This window comes from Leptodactylus fuscus, chromosome 7 (genome assembly GCF_031893055.1).
Source record: "Leptodactylus fuscus isolate aLepFus1 chromosome 7, aLepFus1.hap2, whole genome shotgun sequence".
In the NCBI taxonomy this organism is placed as follows: Eukaryota; Metazoa; Chordata; class Amphibia; order Anura; family Leptodactylidae; genus Leptodactylus; species Leptodactylus fuscus.
In genome coordinates this window covers 148,677,806-148,694,256 of record NC_134271.1, presented here as the reverse complement: position 1 = coordinate 148,694,256, position 16,451 = coordinate 148,677,806, and the positions used below count along the sequence as shown (strand labels likewise).

At 41.9% G+C, this 16,451-nt stretch overlaps 1 protein-coding gene across 1 annotated transcript in view; it reads right to left on the bottom strand.

The window, feature by feature from the left end:
- Positions 1–11,605, bottom strand: part of LOC142214328 (sodium/potassium-transporting ATPase subunit alpha-2) — a 37,175-nt gene extending 25,570 nt beyond the window's left edge. Inside the window, exons 1-5 of the mRNA XM_075283253.1 lie at positions 11,406–11,605; positions 4,240–4,344; positions 1,407–1,466; positions 211–414; positions 8–121 (exon numbers count right to left, since the gene is read on the bottom strand). Of these exons, the coding sequence (XP_075139354.1) occupies positions 8–121; positions 211–414; positions 1,407–1,466; positions 4,240–4,344; positions 11,406–11,417 (495 nt within the window). The 5' untranslated portion in view covers positions 11,418–11,605. The remainder of the gene's footprint in view (positions 1–7; positions 122–210; positions 415–1,406; positions 1,467–4,239; positions 4,345–11,405) is intronic.
- Between the last annotated feature and the right edge of the window lie 4,846 nt (positions 11,606–16,451).

Below are 16,451 nucleotides of genomic sequence, written 5' to 3'. Positions count from 1 at the left end.
CCATTACCTGGGGAACCATGTTCTTGAAGGAGTCCATGATCTTAGAACTTTTTGCCTCTTGGTAATAAGAAAAGCATCCGGTGACAATGACAACAGCGGCTAAGACCACCCCCAAATAGAGCTGGAAAGGTAGAAGAGATACAAGTCATGGACATAGTCGTGGACAATCTAGAAGAAAGTGTGTCTTTGGATAACATTGATGATACTAACATTGTCATTGATGGGTTCGTCCTCCATGGCGATTTGAATTCCATAGGCCAGGAAGCAGAGAATAGCTCCAATCCACAGCAAGATGGAGAACCCACCAAATAGCTGCCGGCAAAACTTCACCCACTCCGGGGTGGTGGGAGGAGGTGTGAGGGCATTGGGGCCATCTTGTGCCAGGATTTCTGCAGCACGTGTGTTGGTTAGACCCTGTGTGTGAGTGGATATATAGAACAGGAATAAGAAGCAGTGGAACATTCCTTTAACCCCCTAATGGTCACATAAAAATTGCAAAATCCTGCTTTCATAAGATTTAAAGATTTTGTCCACGTAGCTTTACGAGACCTTGTATTTTGTGGGTGCAAAAGAATTTTATTACTTTTTGTTTTTGAGAGGTGAGAGCTGCGAGTATATTCAGCTCCACTTCAATCAGGGATATCTCAGGGTCTACTAGGGATAACGGCATGGGCTTGGTCTTATATGAACATGCCAAAAACACGGCTCTGGAGTTATAGCCCTTTACATGATGCCATCTCTGTAGTCTCAATGATAGACAGACAGTCTACACCCTGATATGGCTATTAGATTTGTCGCTGACTACATAACACTGAACCCCTGCTCATGTATGGAGCTCTCCTGTGATGCGGTGTGTAATGTGACGGTACTTCTGAGGCTATGACAACGTGTCCGTACATCCCGCTACACAATGTGAGATAATTGGGGCATGTGATCGGCTCACTCAGAGCTCTGACTGAGCGGCAGGCCGCATGCTGTTCTGTGGTGGCATCTGATTATTATGGATGGAGCGGAAATTGTAATAAAATTATTGTGATAAATGAGCCGGAAAAGACCGGGGTGTATATACTTGTATACAAGCTGTAATAGACCGGGGTGTATATACTTATAAACAAGCTGTAATAGACCGGGGTGTATATACTTATATACAAGCTGTAATAGACCGGGGTGTATATACAAGCAGGAATAAACTGTGGTGGATATACTAATATATAAGCAGGAATAGACTGAGGTGTATATACTTATCAGCATGCAGGAATGGACTAAGGTGTGTGTATATATATATAAATATATTTATATGTAATTTACCTGACCTACCTTATAACTCAGCCATACTCAGGAGGAATGTCTTGCACATAAATAACACGTTACCCTCAGTAGGATATACGTTATATACTTATTCTTACCTTGGTCAGGTCAGTGTTATATTTTCTCGCCAGCTCTTCGAGAGAAAGTTTATGGTCGTCCTGCCAAAAACATTTCAGTTATTTATATTGATTAAATAAGGGCATAAGACATATAAGGTAGAATACACACATCACATGGAGGTCTGGTACATATATGACATGGAGTACACATATCACATGGAGTACACATATCACATGGAGTACACATATCACATGGAGTACACATATCACATGCAGGCGTAGAACAAATAACACATGGAGAGCACATATCACATGCACGCGTAGAACACATACCACATGGAGAACACATATCACATGGAAGTGTAGAACACATATCACATGGAGAACACATATCACACGGAGGTGTAGAACATGTCACATGGAGAACACATATCACATGGAATACATATATCACATGGAGGTGGAATACACATATCACAGAGTACACATATCACATGGAATACATATATCGCATGGAGGTGGAATACACATATCACATGGAGTACACATCACATGAAGGTGGAATACACATATCACATGGAGGTGGAGAACACATATCACATGGAGTACACATATCACATGGAAAACACATATCACATGGACATACCTCCCAACTTTTGAAGAACCGAAAGAGGGACAAAATGTGTGGCGCACAAATTTTAGCCCCGCCCACTTTTGTGTTGACTCCGTCCACTCGTTAATTTTTCATGTGCCCACACACAGTATAATCCTCCTACAGTCACCCGTAAATTATATGTCCCCCCTCTATCTCTCCCCCAGTTTCATATACACCCTTCATCTGCCCCCTGTTTCATGTCCCCCTTCCATCTCTGCCCCCAGATTCATGTCCCCCCATCTCTGCCCCCAGATTCATGTCCCCCCATCTCTGCCCCCAGATTCATGTCCCCTCCATCTCTGCCCCCAGATTCATGTCCCCCATCTCTGCCCTCAGATTCATGTCCCCCCTCCATCTCTGCCCCCAGATTCATGTCCCCTCCATCTCTGCCCCCAGATTCATGTCCCCTCCATCTCTGCCCCCAGATTCATGTCCCTCCATCTCTGCCCCCAGATTCATATCCCCCATCTCTGCCCCCAGATTCATGTCTCCACATCTCTGCCCCCAGATTCATGTCCCCCCATCTCTGCCCCCAGTTTCATGTCCTCTCCATCTCTGCCCCCAGATTCATGTCCCCCCCATCTCTGCCCCCAGATTCATGTCTCCACATCTCTGCCCCCAGATTCATGTCCCTCCATCTCTGCCCCCAGATTCATGTCCCCTCCATCTCTGCCCCCAGATTCATGTCCCCTCCATCTCTGCCCCCAGATTCATGTCCCTCCAACTCTGTCCCCAGATTTATGTCCCCTCCATCTCTGCCCCCATATTCATGTCCCCTCCATCTCTGCCCCCAGATTCATGTCCTCTCCATCTCTGCCCCCAGATTCATGTCCCCACATCTCTGCCCCCAGTGTCATGCCGTCCTCTCCATCTCTGCCCCCAGTGTCATGCCGTCCTCTCCATCTCTGCCCCCAGTGTCATGCCGTCCTCTCCATCTCTGCCCCCAGTGTCATGCCATCCTCTCCTTCATCTGCCCCCAGTTTCACATTCCACCTCCACATTACACTTACCTTCTCCTCCCTCGCCGCTCTCTGCGCACCTCTCTCGCTGACACATATGCGGCTGAAGCGAGGAGCTGACACAGGTCAGCTCCTCGCTTCGCCGCTGCGCGCCTCTCTCGCTGACACATATGCGGCTGAAGCGAGGAGCAGACCTGTGTCAGCTCCTCGCTTCAGCCGCATATGTGTTCAACTCAGATCTGCGTCCTCTGGACATACCTCCCTCCAACCGGGATCGCGGGACATGTTACCCAAATCGTGAATGTCCCGCGGAAATCGGGACGGTTGGGAGGTATGCATGGAAGTGTAGAACACATATCACATAGAGTACACATATCACATGGAAAACACATATCACATGGAGGTTTAGAACACATATCACATGGAGGTGTAGAACACATATCACATGGAGAACACATATCACATGGAGGTGTAGAACACATATCACATGAAGAACACATATCACATGGAGGTTTAGAACACATATCACATGGAGGTGTAGAACACATATCACATGGAGAACACATATTACATGGAAAACACATATCACATGGAGGTGTAGAACACATATCACATGGAGTACACATATCACTTGGAAAACACATATCACATGGATTTGTAGAACACATATCACATGGAGTACACATATCACATGGAGGTGTAGAACACATATCACATGGAGAACACATATTACATGGAAAACACATATCACATGGAGGTGTAGAACACATATGACATGGAGTACACATATCACATGGAAAACACATATCACATGGATTTGTAGAACACATATCACATGGAGGTGTAGAACACATATCACATGGAGTACACATATCACATGGAGGTGTAGAACACATATCACATGGAGAACACATATCACATGGAGGCGGAGTACACACATGACATGAAGATGGAGTACACATATAACATGATGATGGAGTAGAAACAGCTCACACACATTACACACAGGCAGATTACCCATATGAAAGTTGGCAAATAGAAACTGTACTACCACAGACAACCACCAGGGGCAGAACTATATTCATGTACAATAATCAGATATAATAATCCTATAATAGTCCCACCATGGGGACATTCCGTGTGTTACAGCGGCATAGATAATACAGTAATAATACAGAATACAAAAGCTCCACAGTAGAGACATTACATAGTAGGTGACAATATCATATCAATCATCAGATCTTTTTGTCTTTCTCACCATAGTGACTTCCTTCTTGAGCTCATCCATTTCCTTTTCCTTCTGCTTCTTCTTGCCCCCTCCATTGTCCGCATTGGTCGCGGCTGGCGAGTACTCCCGGCCCTCCTAGACAGAGAGATGATAAAGGATGGGGGCAATTATTTACTGTGAGGACCCCATAACATATAATGATAAAACTAAACAACTACAGTGGGGAAGATTTATGAACACTGGTCGGTATAACTGCATCACCAGCAGAGGGCGCACTGGGAGGGAAGTAGATGTTTCTATTTATCCAGCACCATATCATTTCAGGTATGAATGATAATATACAGTATAACATCACATAATATAACATGGGGGTGAAGTATACACATCACATAGGACATATGGGGGCAGCGCAGAAAAGAGAACATTGCAAATTTTATTACACACAAACCTAGTTTAAACTAGATATATAACTTATACCAGCTGTACATATATAATTATATAAAGGAGATACCCAGGTTATACCAGCTGTACATATATAATTATATACAGTATATACCCAGGTTATACCGGCTGTACATATAGAATTATATACAGTATATACCCAGGTTATACCAGCTATACATATATAATTATATACAGTATATACCCAGGTTATACCGGCTGTACATATATAATTATATACAGTATATACCCAGGTTATACCAGCTGTACATATATAATTATATACAGTATATACCCAGGTTATACCAGCTGTACATATATAATTATATATGCAGGAGATACCCAGGTTATACCAGCTGTACATATATAATTATATACAGGAGATACCCAGGTTATACCAACTGTACATATAGAATTATATACAGTGTATACCCAGGTTATACCAGCTGTACATATAGAATTATATACAGTATATACCCAGGTTATACCAGCTGTACATATATAATTATATACAGTATATTCCCAGGTTATACCAGATGTACATATATAATTATATACAGGAGGTACCCAGGTTATACCGGCTGTACATATATAATTATATACATGAGATACCCAGGTTATACCGGCTGTACATATATAATTATATACAGGAGATACCCAGGTTATACCGGCTGTACATATATAATTATATACAGGAGATACCCAGGTTATACCAGCTGTACATATATAATTATATACAGGAGATACCCAGGTTATACCAGCTGTACATATATAATTATATACAGGAGATACCCAGGTTATACCAACTGTACATATAGAATTATATACAGTGTATACCTAGGTTATACAAGCTGTACATATATAATTATATACAGTATATACCCAGGTTATACCAGCTGTACATATAAAATTATATACAGGAGATACCCAGGTTATACCAGCTGTACATATATAATTATATACAGTTTATACCCAGGTTATACCAGCTGTACATATATAATTATATACAGTATATACCCAGGTTATATTAGCTGTACATATATAATTATGTACAGGAGATACCCAGGTTATACTATCTGTACATATATAATTATATACAGGAGATACCAAGGTTATACCAGCTGTACATATATAATTATATACAGTATATACCCAGGTTATACCAGCTGTACATATATAATTATATACAGTATATGCCCAGGTTATACCGGCTGTACATATATAATTATATACAGGAGATACCCAGGTTATACCAGCTGTAAATATATAATTATATACAGGAGATACCCAGGTTATACCAGCTGTACATATATAATTATATACAGGAGATACCCAGGTTATACCAGCTGTACATATATAATTATATACAGGAGATACCCAGGTTATACTGGCTGTACATATATAATTATATACAGGAGATACCCAGGTTATACCAGCTGTACATATATAATTATATACAGTATATACCCAGGTTATACCGGCTGTACATATATAATTATATACAGGAGATACCCAGGTTATACCAGCTGTACATATATAATTTTATACAGTATATACCCAGGTTATACCGGCTGTACATATATAATTATATACAGTATATACCCAGGTTATACTGGCTGTACATATAGAATTATATACAGGAGATACCCAAGTTATACCGGCTGTACATATAGAATTATATACAGTGTATACCCAGGTTATACCTGCTGTACATATATAATTATATACAGGAGATACCCAGGTTATACCAGCTGTACATATATAATTATATACAGGAGATACCCAGGTTATACCAGCATGGTATGTGTTACTGTATACAACATCTGTAATTTTTGCTAGTTGTACATCTGTTATTTAGTTTAGCTATTTTAAGTCTCTTGGAAATCTCTCCCATCTCCTGGGTGAACAATCGCACCTCTAGTTCATGCCCTGAGGTCAGGCCACTCCTCCATCCTCCGGTTCTAACTCCAACATTTTCTGTGAGAACATAACTACTGAATTAAATAGTCTGAGGTGGTGGGATCGGTCGTGAGAAAAACATGATCACCTCTGTGTATTTTAGAACTACCAGAATATCAAGAAGGAAGACGCTTACTGTGTGAGCGGAGTATAATACGGGTAGTATGGTTAGACCTGGTGACCTCTACATCATGACCCTATATCTACCCATACATTCTTACTACCCCTTCCAGCATGACCTTCCAGGTGTTAAAATTGCCGAGAAGTGTGAAGATAGGCAAAGGACAACTGCCTGGAGCTGTTGGCCAACTTAAAGTTTTATTGTGAACCCTAAACGACAGCACTGGTCATTAAAGTGGGATGTTCTACCAGATACATAGACGACGTAACGATAGTGTATGCCATTAATATCTGGCTGTTGTAGGTCCAACCTTTGGTAGACCACTATTTCCAAGCACTAGGTATATTTGATGAACTTCCAGTCTCAGGAGTTGTGAGATTGGCAACTCGTATTCGATGGGCCGACCAGTTGTCAATGGAGTGACGTAAAATATGAATGAAGTTGAACGAAGCTTGGAGCACCATCCGGCCACTTGGTTTAGACATTGAAGAGGTTCTCACCTACCAGATATTTACAGCATATCCTTCATATATGTCCTATGTACACCGATGAGCCTCAACTATGTAGCGTTTTGATGATTTTTCTTCTGTGAACTACTGAAAGCAGTCATGGTGGTCACACATGATATACTTGTGAAGGTCTTCTTCAGAAGAGCCATAAATTACATAACCCATAAAGTTGCTTTTGTCTTCATCCAGGCTGGTTGGGCATCCGGCCATTGGGAGGAGACAGGAGTTATTTCTGCTGAGCAGATGTCAAGTATTAACCACTGAACTGTCTAACGACGTGGCCAAAAGTTTCGAGACTGACACAATTTTTGGGATTCACAAAGTTTGCTGCTTCAGCGATGTTGATTCTTAGCAGATGATTCTATGGTTACAATTATGAGCATTTCAGATGTTTTTACACTTTTTATTGACAAATACACCAAGTTTATGCCAAGAATCAATATGTCCAGGGTTGATCCTTATTTTTGAAGATTTCGAGTCAAATCCTGAATGTCGACAACTATTCATACTTATTTGTCCACCTTCGTTTTGAGGATTGACCACAGGTTCTCAATAGAATTGTGATCTGAGTAGTTTCCTGGCCATGGACCCAACGTTTTGTTCACCGAGACACTTAGGTATCCCTTTTGCCTTCTATCATGGTGCAACATCATGCTGGAGAAAGCATTGTCCACCACCAAATGTCTACTGGGTGGTTGGTACTTGGGAGAAGTTATCTTGGAGGATGTTTAGATACCATTCTTTATTCATGGTGGTGTACTTAGGCAAGACTGTGACTGTAAAAAGCTACCCCACACATGAATGGTCTCAGGAGGCTTTTCTGTTGGCATGACATAGGACTCTAGGTATCGATCAACGTTTCTTCTCCAGACAGTCATTCTTCCAGAAGCCACTTCTGTCCAAGAAAAACATCAAGGAAAGACTGACATTCTGAAGGAAGTACAAGGATTGGACTGCAGAGGTTTGGGGTAAAGTTACCACCTCTGATGAAGCCCCCACCAGACTATTGGGGCTATCTGGAACAAGGACTGTCCAGAGAAGAAAAGGTGAGCACCACCATGAGTCTTGTACCAGGCCAACAGAAGAGAATACACCATTCATGTGTGGGATGGCTCATCATTCAAAGGAAGGGGTTCACTCACAGATTTGCCATGCATAAAGAATAGTTGGGAGCAACTACTCCTGACCATCAAGGAGACATTTGGCAGTGATGAAGGCTTCCCACACCATCATGAAGCTCCATGTTACAAGGCAAAAACGAGAACGAAATGGGTCAGTAAAAAAAAAACATTTAAATATTTGGGCCCATAGCCAGGAAACTTCCAGGATCTCAATCTCATTGAGAACCTGTGGTCAATCCTCAGGTGGAAAACCAAAAACACAGAAATGACGATAACCTCCAAGAACTGACTATACAAGGCTGGGTTGTCACCAGTCAGGATTTGGCCCAGAAGTGAGGGTGACTTGCAAAAGAACATAGTTCTATTATATATAGGGTTGAGCCAATCTTGAGACTTCAGGATCGATTTTAAAATCCGATTTCCGATCGTTTTCCAACCGATCCCGATCCTTTTCATGAAATTTGCTCGATCGCCGATTTGAATACGATCTTTTCCGATCCTGATCGCCACCCTAGTCAATGCTTCTCTATGGGAAAAGTCACTGTTAGGGTTGGGCCGATGTTGAGATAACCTCTGGCCTCGATCCCGCTGGAAAAGATCGGGATCGGAATTCCGATCAAGATCGTGAAATTTACTCGATCGCCGATCGGAATCCGATCTTTTCCAATCCCGATTGCTCATCCCTTATTATATACTATACATAGTACACATTTCTGTTGGTCCCAGACATTACAACAAATTAGCTGAACTTCTATAAAGTAAGATAGGGGCAGGAAGGAAGTAGTAAGGTGCAAAACTTCCCAGAATGCAGATGATCAGAAATGAGACCCTTAACAATCAAGGAATGATGGGAGATTTCAGCTCTGAAGCCAGTAGAAAAGTAAGTACAGGTATGCAGTATAATACAGGATGTAACTCAGGATCAGTACAGAATAAGTAATGTAATGTATGTACACAGTGACTGTACCAGCAGAATAGTGAGTGCAGCTCTGGGGTATAATACAGGATAAGTAATGTAATGTATGTACACAGTGACTGCATCAGCAGTATAGTGAGCGCAGCTCTGGAGTATAATACAGGATAAGTAATGTATGTACACAGTGACTGCACCAGCAGAATAGTGAGCGCAGCTCTGGAGTATAATACAGGATAAGTAATGTAATGTATGTACACAGTGACTGCACCAGCAGAATAGTGAGCGCAGCTCTGGAGTATAATACAGGATAAGTAATGTAATGTATGTACACAGTGACTGTACCAGCAGAATAGTGGAATAGTGAGTGCAGCTCTGGAGTATAATACAGGATAAGTAATGTAATGTAATGTATGTACACAGTGACTGCTCCAGCAGAATAGTGAGCGCAGCTCTGGAGTATAATACAAGACAGGTAATGTAATGTATGTACACAGTGACTGTGCCAGCAGAATAGTGACTGCAGCTCTGGAGTATAATACAGGATAAGTAATGTAATGTATGTACACAGTGACTGCACCAGCAGAATAGTGAGCGCAGCTCTGGAGTATAATACAGGATAAGTAATGTAATGTATGTACACAGTGACTGTACCAGCAGAATAGTGAGCACAGCTCTGGAGTATAATACAAGATAAGTAATGTAATGTATGTACACAGTGACTGTACCAGCAGAATAGTGAGCGCAGCTCTGGGGTATAATACAGGATAAGTAATGTAATGTATGTACACAGTGATTGTACCAGCAGAATAGTGAGTGCAGCTCTGGAGTATAATACAGGATAAGTAATGTAATGTATGTACACAGTGACTGTACCAGCAGAATAGTGAGCGCAGCTCTGGAGTATAATACAGGATAAGTAATGTAATGTATGTACACAGTGACTGTACCAGCAGAATAGTGGAATAGTGAGTGCAGCTCTGGTGTAGAATAGACTAGAATAATAGAATAGAGTAGAATAGAATATAGGTCAAGATCAGAATATGATAATTAATGTAATGACTGTGCTGTTTAACCAGATTCAGGTCAGGCTAGATGGAGTCAGGTGAGTCAAGTTGTTGGGAGTGCTATAAAATTCAGGAATAATTTTGAAATATATGAGACATTAGCAGTAATAAAGATGGAATTCTATATCCATATATGAGTCTATGATCAGTGGCCATAAGTCTCCTACACTACATCTGACTCAAGAATAGACATTCCAATGCACAATGTCTGTCTTTCTGCCTGTTTGTCGAGGTCTATTCTGCACACACAGATACCGACATTCATCCTAATGACCGGACACTTCAGCCCTGAACACAACAGCAAACAGCAATGCTGCAGGTTATTTCATCCTAAAATATTATTATTATTATTATTATTATTATAAAGAAGGCTACAATTCTCTATAGATCTAATATCTATCTATCTATCTATCTATCTATCTATCTATCTATCTATCATCTATCTATCTATCTATCTATCTATCTATCTATCATCTATCTATCTATCTATCTATCTATCTACTATCTATCTATCTATCTACTATCTATCTATCTATCTATCTCCTATCTATCTATCTATCTATCTATCATCTATCTATCTATCTATCTATCTATCTATCTATCATCTATCTATCTATCTATCTATCTATCTATCTACTATCTATCTATCTATCTACTATCTATCTATCTATCTCCTATCTATCTATCTATCTATCTATCTATCTATCTATCTATCTATCTATCTCCTATCTATCTCCTATCTATCTATCTATCTATCTATCTCCTATCTATCTATCTATCTATCTATCTATCTATCTCCTATCTATCTATCTATCTATCTATCTATCTATCTATCTATCTATCATCTATCTCCTATCTATCTATCTAGCTATCATCTATCTATCTATCTATCTATCTATCTATCTATCATCTATCTATCTATCTATCTATCTATCTAGCTATCATCTATCTATCTATCTATCTATCTATCTATCTATCTATCAATCATCTATCCACAGTGTAAACACTATTCTATCCGGTCCCCATACTGTTCCGCAGACACATACCATCATATGGAGTACTTACCCCTCTACCCATCTTCCTCCCACGTCCTGTGGAATTTATAGATGGGAAGTCGGTGGCCCTCAAATAAAATTACTGAAAAAAAAAAAGAGAAATCTCCCAAATAAAAGTGACCTGAGTATTTCTTCTTTAAATAGCGTCCGGTGTGTGTATCTCCTTCTCAGGATAGAAGCACTTGTTGAAACTGGAGCTGCTTTGGGGACAAACTCCTCCTTCCCTGGGGGGCACCCGGGGCCCTCCTCCTGCCCCCCTGGATTTTTGGTGCCAGATAAAAAAAAAAAAAAGTTTGGCCGCATGTAAAGTCCATCACAGTCTGGGGTCAATTCCAAAACAAGCTCCCTTCCCCCTCGCCCCATCCCCACCCTGCCTGTGTCCCTTCCAATGCCTGTCTCCTCGTCTTCCTCCTCTCCTGTGTCACATTCAATTCTTTCTCTCCTCCATTCTACAATTGTCTGCCCCCTCCCCCCCATTTCTTGTTGTCCTTATTTCTATATTTATCTTCCTTTTCTTCGGATCATCCCTCGCTTCGCTCCTCGCTCGTCTCCATCCTCATTTATTCCTTAATTCCTCATTTTCTTTTGTGGACCATCTTCTATCAGAATCCCCTCTGGGTGATTCCTTCTGTATTCATCACACATCCTTCATTATCTGGCAACATCTGCTATTAACCCATACCTACCCGCGCCGCTAACTCCACACTGGAGCGACGTTACAGACATCAGGATAGCTCCCTAATATAATGTTATGATATTACACCCATTGATTTAAATGCGACCTGTGTAATACTTCATATCCCCTGCGGGGGCGCTGTATGAGAATTGAATACTTATTTCCAGACTCCACAGTTTACAATGTGATCAGCTTATTGTTGTAGGATTTTTCTAAGAAAAGAGATTGTCTTAGGACCGTGATGATGAACCTTTTAGAGACCGAGTGCCCAAACTGCAACCCAAAACCCACTAATTTATCACAAAGTTTCAACAGGCCAATTTAACCTTAATAATGTGCGGATCCACTATTGGAGACAATTACAGACCTGCAAAATACGGTCATGTGAATGAGGCTTTATAGAGCTTTCTGCTCCACTGTGACCCCCACACAGTACAAACTGCTTCACAGTGGCCCCCACACAGTACAATCTGCTCCACAGTGGCCCCTTACACAGTATAATCTGCTCCACAGTGGCCCCACAGTACAATCTGCTCCACAGTGGCCTCCACACAGTATAATCTGCTCCACAGTGGCCCCACAGTACAATCTGCTCCACAGTGGCCTCCACACAGTATAATCTGCTGCACAGTGGCCTCCACACAGTATAATCTGCTGCACAGTGACCCCCACACAGTACAATCTGCTCCACAGTGGCCTCCACACAGTATAATCTGCTGCACAGTGGCCCCTTACACAGTATAATCTGCTCCACAGTGGCCCCACACAGTACAATCTGCTCCACAGTGGCCTCCACACAGTGTAATCTGCTGCACAGTGGCCTCCACACAGTGTAATCTGCTGCACAGTGGCCTCCACACAGTATAATCTGCTGCACAGTGGCCCCTCACACAGTATAATCTGCTCCACAGTGGCCTCCACACAGTATAATCTGCTGCACAGTGGCCTCCACACAGTATAATCTGCTGCACAGTGGCCCCTCACACAGTATAATCTGCTCCACAGTGGCCTCCACACAGTATAATCTGCTGCACAGTGGCCTCCACACAGTATAATCTGCTGCACAGTGGCCCCTCACACAGTATAATCTGCTCCACAGTGGCCCCTCACACAGTACAATCTGCTCCACAATGGCCTCCACACAGTACAATCTGCTCCACAGTGGCCTCCACACAGTACAATCTGCTCCACAGTGGCCTCCACACAGTATAATCTACTCCACAGATGATTGCCCAAAGAGAGGGCTCTGAGTGCCACCTGTGGTACCCGCTCCATAGGTTCGTCATCACGGTCTTAGGAGGAGGACAACCCCTTTAACCCTTTAATGACAAAGGGTGGTTTGGGCGTTAAGGCTTCATAGCCATATGAGGGTTTATTCTTTGCGAAAGGAGTTGTATTTTTAGTTGGCATCATTTTGGGGGTAGATGGAACGTGTTGTTTTTTTAACGTTCTTAGAGAGTCAGTCTTAATTTTTTTTTACAATTTTCTATTTTATTTTTTCCTGACATTCACTCTGCATTAAAAATAACATGGCGACTTTTTCCGGCGGGTCATTCCGATTACAGGGATACCATATTTATATCAGTTTGATAAATAAAACACCATTTTGTGGAAAGAAACAATTTTTTTTTTTTTCATTTTTGCTGACAGAGCTACATGAGGGTTCTCTTTTTGTGGGACAAGTTGTAGTTTTTATTGTTACTATTTTTTGAGAGATGCGAGGTGACCGAAATAAATTCCTTTGCACATTACTGTTTGTTTTTTTATGCTTTTGCCATACAGAATAAATAACATTATTTTTGGATAGTTTTGTGGGGTTTTTTATTTTTTGCTTGATCCCCTGTACAATATACTGCAATACATCTGTATTGCAGTACATTGTACATAGACTCTCCATTAGAAATTGGGCAGGCAGCTACGTGAAAAGGGGGCGCTCTCACCCCCTAACCACACAGATGCCACATTCGCTAATAAGATGCTAGAGTTGGGGCGCTTTCCGATTCCTGTAGCCAGTCCCAGGTCCCGGTTGTATAATGAGCTTTATTATCATGGCGCTGAGCGTTAACTATATGCTCAGTGTGACGTAATAGTACGGCATAGAGCAGGAAGGGGTTAAAGGGACTGTCCACTTTGAATTATCTTCTGATATACCATTGAGACATGTCAAGATTAGAGATAAGCGAGTAGTATTCGATCGAGTAGGTATTCGATCGAAAACTATGGTATTCGAAATACTCGTACTCAATCGAGTACCACTCGCTATTCGAATGTAAAAGTTCGATGCAGAACCAGCATTGATTGGCTGAATGCTATACAGTCGGCCAATCAGCGCTGGTTCTTCTCCTACCTTTAGAAGTCTTCTCCGTGCAGCTTCCCCGCGGCGTCTTCCGGCTCTTCATTCACTCTGCCAGGCATCGCTTGTAGTGTGGGCATGCGCAGTCGGCTCTGCCCAGGCCCGATGCCTGGCAGAGTGAATTCAGAGCCGGAAGATGCCGCGGGGACACTGCACGGAGAAGACTTCTCGGAGGATCCAGCCCGACCCTCACTCGTGGACTTGGTAAGTATAATTTGATCGAACGTTACCTACCCCTGAAACGAGCATTTTCCCCCCATAGACTATAATAGGGTTCGATATTCGATTCGAGTAGTCAAATATTGAGGGGCTACTCGAAACGAATATCAAACCTCGGACATTTTACTGTTCGCTCATCTCTATTCAAGATGACATTGGCTGAAGTCCACCATCCTAACCAGTTAACAAATACAGAGACCGTGTTGACTTTGGTGTATACTTGTAATCTCTTCTAGAACATTCGGAAAGTTCCCCAAAAAATAGCACCCAATGCCCCAGAATCTTCCTGGAACTTTGCAGAAAGATATCCTCCATGAACCATTTCTAGGTATGGCCGTGTCTTGCCAACCTTAGTGCATACTTGCCAACTCTACCAAAAATACACGAGTCTCCCAATAAAGGGGAGATCAACTGAAGTCTTAAAAGAGTTGACACATTTTCATGAAGCCCTAGAACCCTCCTGAAACTTTGCAATACGATGCCCTCCATGAACGTTCCCTAGGCATGGCTGCATCATTGAGCCGTTATCTTTAGTGATTAGTTGCCAACTCGTTCGGGAGGCTCCCTAAAATGAGGAACTAAACTGAATTCCAAAGAGAATTGAGAAATTTTCTAGCGTCGTTGAACCCTCCTGGAACTTAGTGGAAAGATATCCTCCATGAACCTCTCCCGGGTGTCTCTGCGTCATCAGACACTGTCAACTTTAGTGCATTCTTGTCAACTGTTGTTGGGAACATTGAGGAGGTTCCCGAAAAAAGATGCAAGACCAACTGGACTCCAACTGGGTGCCCCAGAATCCTCTTAAAATTTAGCAAAAAGAAATCCTCAATGACCCATGGCTGCGTCATCAAACCACGTCAAATTTAGAGATGTTCTCGTCCAGAACATCTGGGAACTTACCCAAGAAACGGGAGGCTACCTGAAGTCCAACATAACTTGACAAATCTCCAAAGCACCCCCATGAACCTTTCTTATCTATGTCATCAGAACCTGTCAACTTTATTCCAAACTTGCCAACTTTTCCAAAAATTTTCAAGAGGCTCCCAGAAAATTGGCTGAGCAACCGAATTCCAAAATGATTTGTCAAAATTTCCCAGGTGCCTTAGAATGCTCCTGGACCTTTGCAGACAGACGTCTTCCATTAACCTTTTCTAGACCCGGCTTCCAAACTTCCAAACTCACATTTGGGTGTTAGCGCTAGGTTATGGGGGCAAGGTCTCCGAAATGGGAGCATGTCTACAAGACACACCACAGTATGTTTGTACTCCAGGAAGCATTTTCTAAATATTGGCCAGTTTGCTTTAGTGGACATCCTTAGACCATTGTCAACTCTGTCAGTCGCAGTCATTTACCCACATGTGGGAGGATAGCTAAAAGTGGAGTTCCCCTTTAAGTCATTCTTATATTTTCTAAGATGTGGAGATACAAGATTGCAAACTTCCTTTTACATATCTACGAGACAGATCTTCCCTCCCTAATAGAATATTTACTGCCGTTACCAAAAATGTTGACCCTCATGTTGACTCTGCACCCCCCCCCCCCCACCTCTTCCTCCGCAGCTCATTTGCCTCCTGGCTTTGTGCAGATGTAGAGCGTGGACAGACCTCCCCGTAGCATCAGTGCAGCTGGGTAAATAACAGTAATACATTTCAACACATGTTCAGAAATGCAAAAAAACATACATTTTTTCGGAAAAAAAAAACAACAGAAATTTCTCTGGGGGTAAAAACATCAAATTTTTTATGCTTTACCCTTTTTTTTTTTTTAAATGAAACCGCCATTGACATGCAAATGACAGGCGTGTGGCT